The 17,406-nt window shown below is 46.1% G+C and overlaps 1 protein-coding gene across 1 annotated transcript; it reads right to left on the bottom strand.

Moving 5' to 3' along the window:
• Positions 1-772: 772 nt before the first annotated feature.
• On the bottom strand, positions 773-14,433 carry LOC136965412 (insulin-like growth factor-binding protein 4). The gene is made up of 4 exons (XM_067259551.1): positions 13,496-14,433; positions 6,361-6,524; positions 5,888-6,013; positions 773-4,726 (listed from the first exon to the last, which is right to left on the bottom strand). Exons 1-4 carry the CDS (start codon positions 13,854-13,856, stop codon positions 4,589-4,591), a joined length of 789 nt encoding a protein of 262 aa, XP_067115652.1. The 5' UTR covers positions 13,857-14,433; the 3' UTR covers positions 773-4,588.
• Positions 14,434-17,406: the final 2,973 nt, after the last annotated feature.

Here is a 17,406-nt window from a genome sequence, read left to right on the forward strand (position 1 = left end):
ATGGTCAAACACATTTAAAACTGAGCAAAGGAATCAAACCAAAGTCCTATGGATTTCCCATTTTGGTTTAGACACTGGAATTTTCTGAGTGTACTAGTGTCTTCTAATTCTAATACAGGCGCAGTTCTTCCTAAGCTGGTTCAGCTCACCAAAATAGACTCAGGCAGTGGAACTAAGCAGGCTTGATAGTTTACTCTGGTGGTGGACCCTGTAGGTATTTTTAGAAGCAGTGGCAGTCATATTATTATGATGTATCATTCCTGAGGTATTTATTGGACTACTGCCTTGAGTGTTATCATTAACTTGTGAAATCTATCAAATGTTGGAAATTATATTTAGTCACTAACTTAGAACCGCTTTAACATTTCATGTCCAGCAAAAAACAATATTACTACCTCTTATGTATTCAACCTCACATGGGAAAAGTATGTCATTTTATGTCATTTAAAAGGCCTCCATTTGGCAGCTGCAGAAATGTGAATAACCCACATTTCAGCGTCAATCTTCTTCAATGTGTGACTTTTGACAGGATATTCTCAATCGCTTGATGACCTGTATAAACATTACACTTTGTGGTAGAACTGGAAGAAACTACAGTGTACTGTACAGTTGGTGCAGATAGAAAGGATGTAAAAACTGATATTTCTCATATATCTGCGCACACATACAGTTGTCCAAACTCTGCAACTGTTCTTTTGAAACTTTGTGGATAGCACATATCTACCAAAGTCTTAACAGCATGCACACATTTAAAAGGGAGATGCAGTCAATGTTGAATGTTTACATTTTAATTAGATATATATATATTGTATACATTGTTCCATCAAGTCAACATTTACAATATAACCAAGTCATTATTTCGAGTACACACTCTCATTGAGTAAACTTCACCCCCTAGTTTTATAAAACATACATGATATGGTCCTCTTCAGGACCAAACACACACACAATCTAGACATTCTTGAGTCCCAGTTCACCATTACACATGCAAATGCTACTTAGAATTAGAATTAACAGAGTCTGATTAAAACAAGAATACAAACAGGAATTTTCAGAAATGCAAATACACTATAACGAATGTTAGAGATGAGATAAGGTAGCTTAAGCATACAGTTTAATACATGTAGAACACTGAAGGCCTTTACTCTAATGACAAAGCCATGATCATTCATTGTCTTTTTGAGCACCTCTTAACCATTTACAGTACATGTCGGGCCCAACCTGAAAACCTTTTCAAGAGAGTGATGTAAAAATAAGAAATACACATTTATTTTTGGATTTTTATTCCCTCCAAAATATGGGGAATTTTGTCTTTGGAGAAAAAAAAAGTTTCACTTAAATGTATACAGTGAGCACCTAAGGTCCTCAGACAAAGACAACCTTTTTGTTCTTTTGTTTTTAGCACTTTGGATTTGACATGATACGATGACTATGAGGTTAAAGTGCAAAGGGTTTGCTTTATCAGCATGACTGGAGTTTGTCAGAATTGTCCAATAAGCCAATATCAGTTTGGTAGAATGTCTTGTGGATAATTGAGACCAGATTAGAGTGAAAGCACACCCCCCCCCCCCCTTCAAAAAAAGCCACTAAAAATGTCAGTGGGACAATAAACTAAAACACACTTCAGAAATCAACCAGCAATAGATAAAACAAAACACTTGTTTCGAAGTGTGAGTGTACAACCAAGGAGATTTGACATGCTCCAAGAGGAAACTGAAGGCAAGGCAAGGTAACAAGAAGTAATAGAAGATGGCTGCAGTAAAGGCAGAGCATCTTTGAAGATTCCCCAGTGGCTGGTGATGTATATTGGTTGCAGATTTCAGGCAGTCATGCATGCAAAGGATATACAGCCAATAATAAACCTTCTAAAATATACTATCCAATGACCTTTGGTGCCATAACATAGTGGACTAAAAGTGCTATAATTCCGAAACACTTAATTTGAAATGCATGAAAATACCTCTTAAGTTGAAGCTGAGAGTCACACATTAACCTACTCATCATTGTATACCGACAAAACCAACATCATAAGTTGTGGTACCAAAACAACAAAAAATGTGGTATTGTTCAAGGGCAAGGATTTATTTTATGGAAGATGGTTGAATGTAGGTAGTCCATGTTATAAAATAAGCTAAAGCTAAAGAAACATTTGATGTTTTTACTTCAGTCATCATGAATAAGAAAGGATGTCTATTCAGAAGCTTGTTAAATGTGTTAGTTAAAAGTTGTTTCTTCTACCTACTGTTAATGATTTTGGCTCTCAAACTAGATTGGAGAAAACTTCAGAAACATGCCAATACCAAAGGGTCAGGGACTCTGTACTCTATTCCTTTGGCTTTTGATTGCTACAGGTAGGCTACTTGCAGATACACGACGCATAATTATTCTCTATGTAAAACGTAGCCACATTTTCATACAAACTCTTTCTCCATAGCTCATTGAATTAGCTTGAAGTACTTTATTTCCACCCCACACCTTCATGGTATTAATGCTATAGCAAATGGACTTCCAGACTACAGACTATTACTTGTGAGTAAGCGAATGTTTCGTAAGACATTCAAGTGACAGACAACGCAATGGGAAACGGTTTTGTTCCCAGAGGACTCAACGTGAAATTTGGTACGTCTACATTTCTCTCTCTCTCTGTCTCCTCCTCACGCCTCCTCTCTCACACACTGTCCCCTTCCTAATGACCTGCCTATCAGGCGTACAGAGGAATGAACTCGCACTGTCCTCGGGATCTTGAAAGAGAAAGCGGGACAACTGCTCCTGGCGTCTCATTTACAATCACCTCCTCCCTCATCTCCTCGCTTCCCTCCCTCCTCATGAACTCACACTGCCGGCGCACCATTAACACTGATAACGACGGCACAGGCACAATGATTCCATTGTGTGTCAATTAGTAACCCAACCCTCTCATGGGAGGATTACATGTACTATCAATTTCTAGAGACCCTACTGAACTGTCTGATCTGTACTGCATCCAAGGGGGTTGTTCCTTTCCTCTTCTCCATGGCTACGAGTCTGATTTAACCAGCCTTGAAAGTGAAGGGATTCAAGTGTTGCTCTTTCGATGTACAATACAATCAAATTGCTGTAATATATGAACAGTCAAGCCTATGTAAATATAGAAAGCAGAGGAAGCAAATTATTTTGGAAGGGGGAAATTCCTTGTGTGTTGAATGTAATGCAAATAACTACTGTGCAGTGGTATCATTAGTATAAATTCTGTGAAAAGGTATAGGATTTCTGAAAGCAATGAGGGCTGTGCAGCACTCACGTATGTGAGTATTCAAATGATCTGAACATGTTGCGATTTCTTTGAATTGCAGATTCTAATGGATTACGCTTTTTATAAAACTTCTATTATTCTTTTGACTACTCAAATACTGTTTATTATTTTGCATGCTAATTCGCTACTTCAGTTAATAAAACAGTCAGGCGGTTAACTTAAGTATAACTGCAACTATAAGGATGTGCAGTTGCGCCTATTTGATTTTAATCAACTTAGCAAAAAATAAAAAATAAATTTGGAAATGTTTGCCGCTAACCAGTGATTTTTTCTCATTTAGGTCATCCAAAGATTTTTTGAGTGCCTCCGCTCTGGAACGGTCTCTGTCGTCGGTTTCTATCAAAAACAATGCCCATAAAAGTGCAGAAGCCAGTTTTTGGAACAATCAGTGTATAGCACCACTAAACTACAAAACACTGCCAAGCAGTCTGTTGGAAAATAAATCCTGTATATAGAAGCATATTCATACAAACATGGAGAACAGCGCAGGCCCCAGCTGGAGAAACAAGATTATCCTATCAGCAGTGTACAGAGTTCTGAGCCTAGCTATGCTGCCGATCCCCCTGGCCAAATAAGCCAGAGAGCTCCCAGTCAATAGAGAGGGGGATGCAGAGCGCTCGAGCGATAAAGCACATCTCTTCTTGGACTCCTTGTGCTCTCTCTAGGGTACAGTTTCCTCTTTCAAAGTAATTTATGTTGTGAAAAACAGAGGCTTATCATCAATTGCTAATTCAAAGCAGGGAAATGCTTTATAATTTTTTCTGCCTCCCTCGCTTTTCATTTGTTTCTCTCCATCCCTCTCTCATTCGTATCTTTCTGTTTCTATTTTTACGGTCTCATACTTTCTCTACAGATCCTACTGCATTGTCAATGGCAAGCCCTGCAAGAGGCAAGGGATATCCGTTTATTTACCCGAAACAAAACCAACTTTGTCGTATTTTCAAGATAATGTTTATACACTTAATTCAGTGGACTGTTTTCACAACTTGCCATTTAAAACAAGAGCGTGGGCCTTCATTTTACAGAACCCAAAGGGAAGCCACACACAAGTGCTCAAAAGACACAGAGGGACACAGAGACTCACACAATAGCAAAACAAACAATAAGTAAAGGAACAAAAATTCCATGGTTTTTCTTTTCTTTTTTTGTTACTTTTGTATTCTCAAGTACCGTTCGCCTCACGCGAAGAGAGGCTTTAAGGTGAAGTCCTTTCTTTTTATAGTTACACTAATCAGCACCAGTAGATTTCAGCTGGCCCTTTCCACCTCCCCACGGTCGACCCTGCAGGTCCCCTCCTCACTCTCTCAGGGTGGAAGTCATTAACATGTGGCAGTCCAGTTCCCCTCTCAGTTCGAGGGGTCCTGGCTGCCTCATGCCCGTCTTCTGGTCCACGCACCAGCACTTTCCCCGCTGCCCATCACGGGCCGGGTGGCACTGTGGGCGGGAAAGTATGATCAAAACATGCAGAGGTGTCACTCAAAAGGAGCAGGCGGCACACGATTAGGGGGCACGGCAGAAATACTGTTGGTAGGGAGGTTAGGACGGTACACGATTGACGTGTACATCTGTCGTTTAGATCGAGGTAAGAGCACGGAAAGGACTTCATTCCATCGGTCCCGTTCTCTCGATTTAAGTCAGGTAAAAGATCCTTCCTGTTTCTCCTGTGGGTAAGCGTCTGACTAAAACCTGAAGGCTGTTCAACAGCTTGGGAGTTTCCAAATGATTCCTGGTATGCAATGGGATGGAACAGATCACCCCTCAAAGCCTCGTTGGTCGTCGTAAAGGGTGGCACAGAGTTCCTACCATGGTGCAATTATAGTTAAACAGTAAACAGATGACTTTGCTTCGACCCCCAGACACAAGAGCAGACGAGAGTACTTTAACCCTGTTACACAATCAACCCTAGCCCAGACTTTTGAGGTCCATGCCCTTGGCAGGCTTAGTCTTTTATCACTGACTCTGCGTCTGTAGCTGAAATTGTATATCCCTGTCACAGCAAATCTTATCTGCTTCTGTGTACACAACGTTTCTGATTCCCTTTTATCTTCAAAGTTAGCCATTGAGGGGAAAAGCAAGGAAATGCAAGGAATTGTTTAGACCAAAAGCTAATAGCATCTATCACTGCAATGAGGCGATTATTTCTGTGTTTTTATTTTATTTTTATGATGCAAACCAAGTGCGCACTTATACTTCAGGACAAATGGTCTTTGAGAAATCTGTTTTTCTGCATGCACGAATACGTGCGCTCTTGGCCAGAGTAATTCCCATCCCACATGAAACAATGTGTCTCCAGTTAATATTTCAGTTCATGCACGGTCTTTGTTTTGGCTGAGTGAGTAGTGGCGTAGTTTGAGGGGATTGTATGAGAGTACAGTAAACATGCTGGGCCTCACATCCAAAATGGAACAATGACATAACAGGTATACAGGCAACAACCCGCCCCCCTCTCCCCTCAAAAACAAACAAACAAGAAAAACAATCTCGACATGACTTGGATATAATAATAACCAGTTTATGAAATACAATTGAATTTATCACATACCATTACAACTGATAGGCACCATAAAAAAAAAAAGGTCCTTATTAGTCTCAAACCTGCTTGGCATGGAAGTCTCCGTTCCTGTCACAGTTGGGTATCGGGATGTTGTAAAGATCGTCGTGGGTGCGAGTGTTGGTTGCCAGCCTATCCAGCGCTCTCTGCAGCTCAGCACGACATGGAGCCTGAGAAAAAATTAAAGGATGACCAAATTACTTCACCGTAAACTCTACTCGTGGATGTTGGTGGTGAGCCAGATTCTTCAATGGTTTTATGCCATTGCAAACGTGTGTGTTGATTCAGGCGAATACTTGTGTGCCTTTTTACAAGACACACAGAGGTTGCAAGTCGTAGCCTGCAAACAAGCGATCCGTAACCTGTTAACCCTATGCTTGTGACTTTTAAAGCCATAAACTCTTGACGTGAAACACCTGTTGGGGCTCTTTGTGCTGTGTGTGGTTGAAAGGCAATGTTTTTGAATGCCTTATTTGGGGGGATTAGGAGGTGAGAGCGTTAACGGTGGATATCTCACCAGCGCAGCCTTTGGGTCCTCCCTGGCATTGTTGCTTCTCTGATTGGTGGATTTGGGAGGGAGGCGGGCCAACGTCTTCTGGATGCAGCGTTTGTCTTGGGGACTGCAGCGGATGTTGCTGTTGTTTGGGTGCTCAGGGATGATCTCATCCTGCCGGTCCATGGCTGCGGGACACAGGAAAAGAGTTACGACTTAAGAATTCAACTGCAAGAGCTAGGGGCTATACAAGGGCATCAAAATATCGACAAGTCTCAGAAGCAAACAAACTAGTCAAGACATGAGCTGTGACAACGCTTTGGGAATGTCTTCCAAAACCTAGATTGTTAGTATGATTTCTTCAGAAGTCAGTCTTTGTGCATGTTTTGTGGTGTTTATACCCCCCTGCAGAGAGATCTCAGCAAACAGCTGAACACAGTGGTAAAATGTGGGCTGAAAAAGCAGGTTAAGATCAAGGACACAGCAGTGTTCTCACTACAGGGGGGGCGCGGAAGGGGTAAGGGGGGGTGGGCGGGTACTCCGGACACAGGCTCTCTTCAGCCACCGCAGCCCCCTCTGTGTGTCAAAGGCCGAGCCCCCCCCCCCCCCGCCGTCCTGTGCCCTCGCCCCCCCTCCGCCTCCCTCTACCCATTCTGGTCTGTGCCACATTCACCTTGCATCCCTGTAATCCTGCAGTTCTGTGTGGCCCTGTAGGCAGCCAGCTGCTTCCTCAGGAAACAAACCCCCCCTCCCACCCCCCCCCCCTTCCCCACTCCCACTGTTGAAGAGCACCCTGCTTTTGCCAGATGGAAGTTATCGTCCTTTTTGCAGTGTCACACAGTGGACAGATGAGGACGTGAGTGTGGAGTAATTTACAATCGTGGTCTTGTGCATTTCACCTGTGGCCCGCCAAGTTCGCTAGCCCTTGTGAAGCAGCTCTGTGTTTTTCCGACTCCTCTTGTGTTTGTGACCTGTGGTATTTCCAGGCTTGGCATCATCATCAAAGCACCAAAAGTCTTGGCGTCCGTGTTTTTACGTAGGTCGGCTTTCTCAGATTGCAGATTTATCAAAAGGCCGACCAGAGTACTGGATAGCATCTGGGCTTGGTTCCAGGCGTAATACAGGTCGCTATTGGCAAAGAAAAAACACCTCTCAGAGGCCTCTCTGCAATCTATTAGGATGGCTTTTCTAAGAACTTTAGTTTTCATGGGGAACCACAAAGACAATACTGATGAGATTTCAATAAGCTTTTAATAGGCTTAACCATGAACATTCACACACCAGTTCAAGCTTGGGTCTCTTGTCATTTGGCTCATTCCAGTTCACCCCCTTTGCCTTTTTTTTACTGAGTTGTGTCACATGCTTTATTTTCCCCCAGGTACAGAACTATCACTTCAGATCTGGCGCCATGTTTCTTCGTGGTAGTTGAGGTGAGGGAGCTTCTCCGCTACTTGAAGCTCACTGACAGAGACGTTTCTTGGCTTGAGAAGGAAAGGGAATAGTGCCTTTACTCTGTTTGTATTTTCTTGTCATGTTTGAGTGGCCTCATACACCCCCACCCCTCTCAGACTCAGCAGGGTTGAAGCTCAAGCCCCGGTCATAAGTTGTTCTTTCCCTCTTTTGTCGTTCTGCGTTTTTTTCCGATTCCACGCTCTTTCGTCGTGCCGTATGATACGAGCCAAAGTGATTTAGAAGTGGGTCAGGGGTGCCACATCCTGTTTGCTGCCCTCACTGTTCTCCAGAGAGGAAGTGGAGGCTTCATTGTACGGTGCTAGAACCGGAGGACTAAGACAACAGCTCTTGACTTTAAAACACACTTCAGATCTGCTGACATCAACAAGTTAGGCTGGATATTCGCTTCCAGCCTAGAATTGCCTCGAAGTTGAATTGCATCATTAACTCGTAGGCTAATCGATTGTTTTGGTTGTTTTAGGGTTTTAGATCCTCTTAACACCTTTAACTGAAATGAAGATCACTGTGGTATTTATGGAATCGAAAACTCCATGAAGGCAAACTCATTTCATTGAGCTAAAGGGAGGCAACGGTACCTTCCAGTCTTCTTCAGAAATCTTTAGTAACTTCCAGGAATAGTGTGGGGATTCCCAGCCCACAGGAACTAAGAGGATGCCATGGAATTGGATCTGCAATGTTCCAGTTTCAGCTGTCACCCAGCATCTGGACTGAGACAGTAAACCATTGGCAACCATGTCCCTGATTTACATTTAGTCATTTAGCAGACGCTCTTATCCAGAGTGATTTACAGTAAGTACAGGGACATTCTCCCCAAGGCAAGTAGGGTGAAGTGCCTTGCCCAAGGACACAATGTCATTTGGCACGGCCGAGAATCGAACCAACAACCTTCTGATTAATAGCCCAACTCCCTAACCGCTCAGCCATCTGACCCCTGATGGACCCAGGCACATAGGCAGGACTTTGTCACTATGTCTAGTGTTATACTATAGCACCTGGATGCTTATTAGTCTAGCCTATGAATTGGATTAGGGTGAAACTGTGTGCTATGGACACTCTAACGTGTTTAGCTGCAATCTTTAAAAGCAAGTTTGTAGATATTGTTTGTAGATTTAGGATCATAATTTCTTAACTGTAAAATGTGTGAATAAGTCATTCTGTGTGTTTATGGTCATCATTAGTCATTTGACCATGTTTCTTGTTTGACCTCTTTGTACGGACACAAACCATAAATTAAAGAGGTCTACAGCTACATTTTACTCGTGCCAAGGGTAACATTGTGTTGAGTGATTTAAGCACTTTTTGATTGCAGTGTTTTCATTCACTGGCTCATTTGATGAGTCTTCAAACTAATAAACAAGGTACACTGTGTAAAAATACATAAATAAGCTATCAGCTAATCAACAAATAAATCAGACCTCTAATAATGACCTGCATTGTCCAAAAGCCGCCAGATGATTGCTAAATCATTGAATGGAGCCAAGCACAGAATTATGCGGTTCAAAGGGGAATCTATTTTCGAATAGATTATATGCTATATATTTGTATTTTTAAAACCAAAATCTGCTGAGTTTGAGCTCTGACCAAAACTTTTCTATGGATATCCTTTTTTAAATGTTTATGTTAGCTTATATTGTTTGGGAAACGAACATCAGTTTCAACATTTGTGGGTTTTTAAGGGATTTTGTGGCAGACTTTAGATTGCTACGTACTTCATACTCCCAAGGCTGCTAATGCTAATGGTAGCTAACATCTCCAAAGTGCCAGAAGCATCAGCATACTTTTGCTACTCTCCCAAAAAGTGCAAAAACGTTCTTAATATAAAAAATTAAGATATATATAATAATAAGAAATGCAGTGCAGCTTTAATACACTTTAATACAATTGTACTGTTTTGGAGTTGACTTCTTCCAGGGAAAACCATCCAGTACCTATTTGGCACATGCAAAATTCAAGTGCTACCTCATTTCTTTCAGTGTTCATTTTGTCTGTATATCTCCAGCTCCAGGAAGGGGTCTCTGCTCCCATGAAGGGAGATAATTAGCTAATCACATTCACTCCTACAGTAAAATGCACTGCATCACCCCGAGCAAGCTAATTATAATGCCTGAAACATACTTCTGAGAAGTATTAAATACATTGATTCTCACTTAGCATCAAGAAACAATTTATTAATAATAAGTCATTTATTTGATCATCCAACAAAGAGATCACACCTTAGTTGGTAGATAAGTTGTTGGTTGGTAAGGTGGTTAGATGGTGATTAACATAATACAAAACTGGATCCGCACTCACACAGTGAGTGGTTATTAGAACTCTTGGCTTTAGCCATTTCTGTTGTGACATCTGGTGTAGTGCTAGGTGCCTGGCATGACATCTTTATCTGTTTGTAAATCCTATTAGTTTCACAGTTATGGCAAAACGTCAGAATATGACACAGAGGGAGACTCGACCGGAATGTTGCGATGGACTCCATCCTGCTTGATGATTTGTAAGTGTTGGGATGGATAGCATTTCTTAGAATATGGTATTAAGGAAAGGAACAGTATTAAGGAAAGAGCACGTGTGCTCACAGTTGCTATGGGAAATGAGTTAAAGAGTAGCTCTGAGCTTGATGACGTTTTGAGAGTGTGAATGCAAGGCAATTTACTTTATTATTGTCTTTCTCTAAGTAATATTTGACAGATGATATATGGTAGACGGTGGCTCATAGCCGTGATAAGTAGAATAGAATGTGTAAAAAAACAAAAAAGAAGTTATGCAGCATTAACCTTGCTATCAATTAAGCTCAATAAATGATCTCGCTCTGCTATCTATTATGACAGTATAAAAAGGTATTCATCCACACATCTGTCGTCTTTTCAGTGAAATGGTCAGGCACTGCTCCCCACTCTGGGCTTTTCTTTCGTCTTGGTGAATGCTCTCAGTTTTTAAAAACCTTCTCCTATTTTTATCTGGGTCGCGTTCACTGTTGCTAGGACCGGGGCGGACCGGACTGGCGCGGTGCAAGATGTGTATCCAGGAGATGTGCCCCCACCCCTCCGGTTTAATAATGGATAAGTACGGTCAACATGCCACAAAGGAACTCCTGTACTTGTGGCTTGGGTTTCTCTCCGCACCTCTCTCATTCCCCCCCCCCCTCTCATTTACCCCCGCCCCCCCCCCCCCCCCCCCCCCCACGACCTTACGACCCACATTCTCTCAGAGCTCCAGAGGCGCTGCTCTGAAGCGTTGATGTAAGACTTATTGAGTAGGGCTACTTTGCTTTGTTATGACAGGACCCGTGGGTGGAAAAAAAGGGGGGGGGAAGGGGCTGGGGGGGGGGGGGGGTCAACACTCAGATTCCAGACCACTCTAAACAAAACTTCCAAAGTTTCAACAACGCTCCATCAATTGCCACACCACCCCTTGCAGCAGAGGAAGGGGGCTGGGGGGAGGGGGGGCGAACCACCCCACACCCCCCTAAGAGCTTTACCAAACACACCCCACCCTATGTTGGAGCCTCAGATGGACAATGGCCCAGGCCCCAAAGCCATCTGGTCACTGCTGTTCAGGGAAAACCTTGAACGAGATTTAGCAATGCAGACGAACGAAGCCGTGCCAAGCCGAGACGGCAGTCCTCTTTTTCTTTCTCTTTTTTTTTTTTTATCATGCTCTAAACAGCTTTTCCCTCGTTCTCCCTGATTCTGTTTAGTCACGCTATGCGCCGGCCTAACCTAACCCGAGGCCGGCCCTCGCGCTGAGGAGCAGAAGGCTCTCATTTCAGCTCTGGCAGCGAGCGCGCCGATGAGCTCATCCTCTTCGCCCGAAGGAGCTGGACGCAGCGGCGTCCGACGTGGTGGTGTGTGTGGAGGAGGGGTGGGGGGGGGGGGGGGGGGCAACCAACGGGGGGGCCCGGGAAGGGGGGTGGAAGAGAGGGTAGCAGGGGAGGTGGAGGGGATGGTGCTGCACGTCGTGGACCATGGCACAAGAGACGCAGAATGCAGTGCAGAAAAAGACACCGTTTTTTTTTTGTTTTTTTTTCTGGGAGAGCTTTCTGGGATTTTCTTTCTGGGAAATGTTTTGTTTTGCACTGTTAAAAACTGGAGCCAGGGAACCACCGCCTCACGCTGGCACAAGGAGATAGTTTGCTGCCATTACCAATAACCTCTCGAAGGCCTGACTGGAGGAAGCCCAATTAGCCCTCAATCTGGAACAAATGAGAGAACCGCTCTCGTGGTGTACAGAAACCCTCATGGCATAATGGAAATCACCGCTGTGACGAACAGCCTGTACGCCTCCCTATGCATTGGAGGGAAGACAGAGGTGGTTGTGGGGCGAATGCAGATAGCGAATCGAGAATTCGACATCATTGTTCTAAAGTGCAACCAGGCCTCTGCTGTGCGCAAAAGGGGGGGGGGGGGGGACGGCTAAAAGGGGAAAAAATGGATGGAGGACAAATAAGATGGAGAAAGAAAAAGAGGAGAGGCTGGAACGAAGATGTGTCCCGTGGACGACCAAGGGGACATCTGGATGGGAGGACGGGGGACGATGAGGACAAACGAAGGGGCATCAGTGGAGGAGAAGAGAGGAGAAAAATATACGACTGATTGCAAAGAGGCTCTAATAGCTTGAGACTGGCCACTCTCCATTACCGAGTCGTTTCATACTGCAGACAGGCAGTTTTTATTTCCTCCTCTTATTACACACAGACACGCGCGCGCACACACAGACACTCAAGCCGTTCTTCCTGCCCTAAGATACACAACACTCACGTGGGCTTCAAATGGACTCGTGTTTCCAGTACCAACAACCAAACGAACAAAACCTATGTCAATAAACACCGACAACAGTCCCTCGCCTGGATACACAAACATACAGTAAAAACAAACGTTCACTGCCCATACCGCCCTGCTAACAGACAGTCAGAGTGGTCGCACGAGCAAGCGTACACAAGCTCCAGCACACGTACAAACACAGATACCCAGTGTATACAAACACGTCCAGACTCACTCTGTAAACCAAAAGTACAAAGCAGACACACTCTCACGCAGATCCCACACGCATATCATATACACGTGCATGGATTTCATACAAACATACAACGCACGCACTCGCGCCCTGTTCGGCCATGCCATGCTTCTCTCTGAGTCTGGTTCTGGGTCTGACGGCTATTTTTAAAAGTACACAGTGGCCGTGAGACAGCGAGAGGATTGCGTGCGTTCCCTCTCCCATCAGGCCATGCGTGAGGAGTTGGTGTGTGTGTGTGCTCGCTCGCTCTGGGCCAGGGCTCAGCAGAGATTAGGATTAGCAAAAAGCGCATTGTCACACCTCACCCTAACCCTGCCCGGCACAGGTATAAGACTCAGGCAGCAAGAGAGGAAGAAAAAACTTGGGTTCACTTATGTACGTACCTAACAAAGAGGCTGAGAGGGAATGAGACGTATTTGAGCAGGATGTATACTCTCAAACTTGCATAATATGGACCGTAATAAGCAGATGACGAGACATTTAAAGCAACTTCCCAACTGGGACACAACTGGTGGACATTTGATCAGGAATTCTGACATGCTCAGAAGATCCTGTCAGAGCTCTGGAAACTGCTTACATGAGATGGGATTTGTCAACATACAGGGTCACTTCAAAAGTGAACTTCCCACCCCCCCCCACCCCCACCCGACCACAACCCCGTGCCGCCCTCCTCTCTCACCTGAGTTCTCATCCACCTCCCTCTCGTCCGTGCACACCCCCTGGCCGTGCATGAGCGAGTGCAGGGGCCTGTCCACCCCGCGCGGCGGGTAGCAGCGCAGCCCCGTGGCGCAGCGGGGTGAGTAGACCCCGCAGAGCGCCCCCTTGGCCAGGGCGCAGGTGGGGCAGCATCCGCAGCCCGTCTCGCGCACCGTCTCCTCGCAGCCGTCCGGCAGCGGGCAATCGGCCAGCCGCTCCTCCGTGCAGAGGGGGCAGCGAATGGCCTCGTCCGTCAGGCACAGCGACGCCAGCGACAGGACGCTCAGTGCCCAGAGGCTCCAGCTGGGCGGCGCCACCGCTCCTCCGCCTCCGCCGCGCACCATGACGACCTCCCGGAAAACACACAGGTGGCTCTCGGACACCCCCCCAAAGAAATCCCAAACAAAGTTGAGCTCCACCTTAACTTGTTCTTGGTCGTCGGCCCGTTTCCCCCCTTTGCTTTGTCACCTCGCTTCTCAGAGTCGAGGTGGCTATCTGTGGTGTGGGGAAGAGGGAGGCGGGTTGAGGTGGGTGGGGAGGGGGCGGCTCTTTGATGTTGTCAGCTGGTTGGCTTCTAGAGTGGCACGGGTTCGAATACAATGCCCCTGCTTTGCTGCCTCACCGTCTCTCTGACTGGTTCCGGAATATCTCTGGCAGCTTAAAAAAGAATACAAACAGGTTGAGAACAAAACCCCCCCCAAAAAAACTATGTCCGATACCTACTCCTCCCTTATCCGGCGGATAAATATCGCAGTCTCTTGGAAACTGTCGTACGTTTTGTTGGAAAGGACCGTATTCACTGAAACGCATCCGCCGCAATGCACAGAGGAGCCTGTCTCCCTTTCAAGTCCGATTTACCCTGAACTTGAGAGCTGAAGAGCAGGAGGCTGGTGAGTCAATGCCAAGGTGGAGTTGGTGGGGTGGGGCATGAGGGGTGGGGGGTGGGTGTATCGGGGGGGCCCTGGTCCTCGCGCACACAAGTCGTTTATGTAGAGCTGCGGTTTCCTCTCCTACCGGCGTGCAATGCAAGAGGCTGCTCCTGAGAATGGTTCTACGCGAGTGGCTCTCTGTGGACTTTATACTGGCCCGTGGACACGCCTCCTCCAGGGGGAGAGGAGCTGAAAGGCAGAGGGAAGAAATGCCAAGCTAAAGCCCTCACTCACTCTCTCTCTCTCTCTCTCGTTCTCTCTCTCACTCTCTCTCTGTCTCGCTCTCTCTCTCTCTCTCGCTCTCTCTCTCTCTCTTCTCCACCCTCCCAACCCCTCTATCGCCCTTACTCTCTGTCATACTCCAGCTAACATAAACTCTTTCTTTCTCCTTGGTTCCCTCTGAATCTCAAATGCACAACACACGCACACACGATTGCAAAGAGAACCGTCCCAAACCGCTCTCTCGCCCTGCCTCACACACACGCGCATGCACATACATGCACACACGCTTGCTCTCTCGTTATTTTTGCTCTCTGCGCACTCTCCCTCCACTAGCTCTCTTTCTTTCCCTGACTTCTTTTTTCCCCCTGAAATACGCGTCGGAAGACACACCACCGGATCAGAGCTCGACTCTCACACTTATTTCTCTTTTCTCTGCCGTCTCCTGTCTCTTGCGCCCTCCGAAAATGGAGACACAGAAGACCCCTGGTTGACACCCTCGACGCAGGAAAACAAATGAGAAACCTTTGCTCTCTCTTGTACTCTCCGTCCTTCCTTTATTGTACACTACATGCCAGGTCACGCACCTCTAACTGCGACAGTATCAACTCAACGGACTGTTTCAGGGAGCAAACCTCGTCTCCTTGTGTCCTCCGCACAAACATGCAAACATGCCCTCATCCATGACCATTTCGACACACACCCACGAGGAATTGGAATGATTAGACGGGCTGTAATGATTCCCCCTCTCACGGTGAGGTGCTCCACGAAAGGGGATCTAGAAACATCCCTCCCAGGTTGCTCTGACTTAATAGCTCTCTCACTCTGTTTTTCACTCTCACCTGCCAACTTTTTCACCCTCAAACACACACACACACACCTACAGAAGACAGCCAAGCATTGTTCAAAGAACAAAGCCCTAGCAACCTGTATGCCTGCGTGGCATCTGGTGGTTCTCCAACTCGCTGTTGACCTCTGCATTCCCTTTCCCACTCCCCCTGTCCTTCTCGTTCCTCCGACCTCCTCCTCCCCCCCCCCCTCATTCTCTCCCTCTCTATCTCTCAGAGGGTGGCTATAAAAAGAAAATGCCCCCCCCCCCTTCCCCCCCCCCCAACACAGCCTGCGCTGTAGCCCTGCCCCCACAGGTCCTAAAAAAGCAACCCCTCTATTCACTTTTTAACTTCATGCCAAGGGGGGGTGGAAGGGGGGGGGGGCGGTGTTATTTGGACGTCGAGTGTGTATCTGATCATGAGTGTGTGCATTCCTCTGCATTGTCCATGCATGCATGCGGCCGCCTCAGCCTCCCCAAGTATTGATGTTTGGAGCCTCGTATCGGAGGTCACGTCTTCCTTTCATGCTCCGCGTTGCTTGTGTTTTGCCATGGTAACCCAGCATGTATTGTGATGCCTTTGTATTTTGTGATTTCTTTTCTCTTTCAGATTTTCTCCCAAACCCTCGCTCGCTCACTCCCAACGCCTCTCCTTTTCTGCTCCTCCTTACATTTACATTTAGTCATTTAGCAGACGCTCTTATCCAGAGCGACTTACAGTAAGTACAGGGACATTCCCCCCGAGGCAAGTAGGGTGAAGTGCCTTGCCCAAGGACACAACATTATTTGGCACGGATCGAACCAACAACCTTCTGATTAATAGCCCAACTCCCTAACCGCTCAGCCATCTGACTCCTCCTTAAGGCCTGTGGCCGACTGCCATAGGCCTGGTCCATAGGCCTGGTCCATGGGCCTGGTCCATGGGCCTGGTCCATGGGCCTGGTCCATGAGGCAGCTGCCAACCCTTGCTGGGTGAGCCCATGTTCCCCACAGGTGGGTGCTTCACAGGCCACCGGATTTCTTACATCCAGTCTCCTACTGTGGAGGGGCTCTGTGTTAAGGGCACAACCTGGCATAATACACCTCACCGCCGCAAGATTGTCTACGTGTTCTTAGTTACACAGGTGTGCTGGCAGGATGGAACCGGTTGTTCAATTTAAGTATGTTTTCCTGTAAAAGCAGCATAGAAATCCATGTGGGTTTAGGGAGGTCATTAGAAAAGGTGTTTATTGGTCTCCCAAAGCCTTCAGCATAAAGGCCAACTGTAGGGGAGGCCAAGCAGGATAGGTGGCGGATAATTTATGAGGTGTTAGTGTGCATGTGTGTGTGTGTGTGCGTGTGTGTGTGTGTATGTATGTGAGGGAGAGTGTGTGTGTGTGGGGGAGGGGAGAGGGTGGGTGGGAGTGGTAGGTTAGGGATGTGTGTGGGAAAGAGATTGTGTAGTGTGTGTTTGTGTGTGATACAGTGAGACAATGTGTGTGTATGAGAGAGAGCTGGAGCGCGTGAGAGAGTTTGTGTGTGAGAAAGTGAGTGGTTCTCTGGAAGATCGAATGCTAGGTCACAGTGGTTCACAATTCAATTTGGAAGGTGTTTCATTGTTAGTAAGGCGTATGAGTGTGTGTGCTAGTTGTGTTTTGAGACGTGTGTGTGGCAAAGTAGTGTGGGGTCTGCCTCTACTTGCAAGTTTTGCCTCACACACACACACACACACACACACACAATGGTGGACACCTCCTAAATACCTCTTTTAACACGTTATACCCACTTCTCATCCAACAATAATATTATTTCACCATATTTACCATTGCGGTATACTTTTTAGTCCCTACTACACAGACCAGGCATACAGGACTTATTGAGGTCAGAACAAATGTGGCAATGTGTTGCATGCCAATCCTGTACTGTAACAGGGGTTAA

Source organism: Osmerus mordax, chromosome 21 (genome assembly GCF_038355195.1).
Source record: "Osmerus mordax isolate fOsmMor3 chromosome 21, fOsmMor3.pri, whole genome shotgun sequence".
Lineage (NCBI taxonomy): Eukaryota > Metazoa > Chordata > Actinopteri > Osmeriformes > Osmeridae > Osmerus > Osmerus mordax.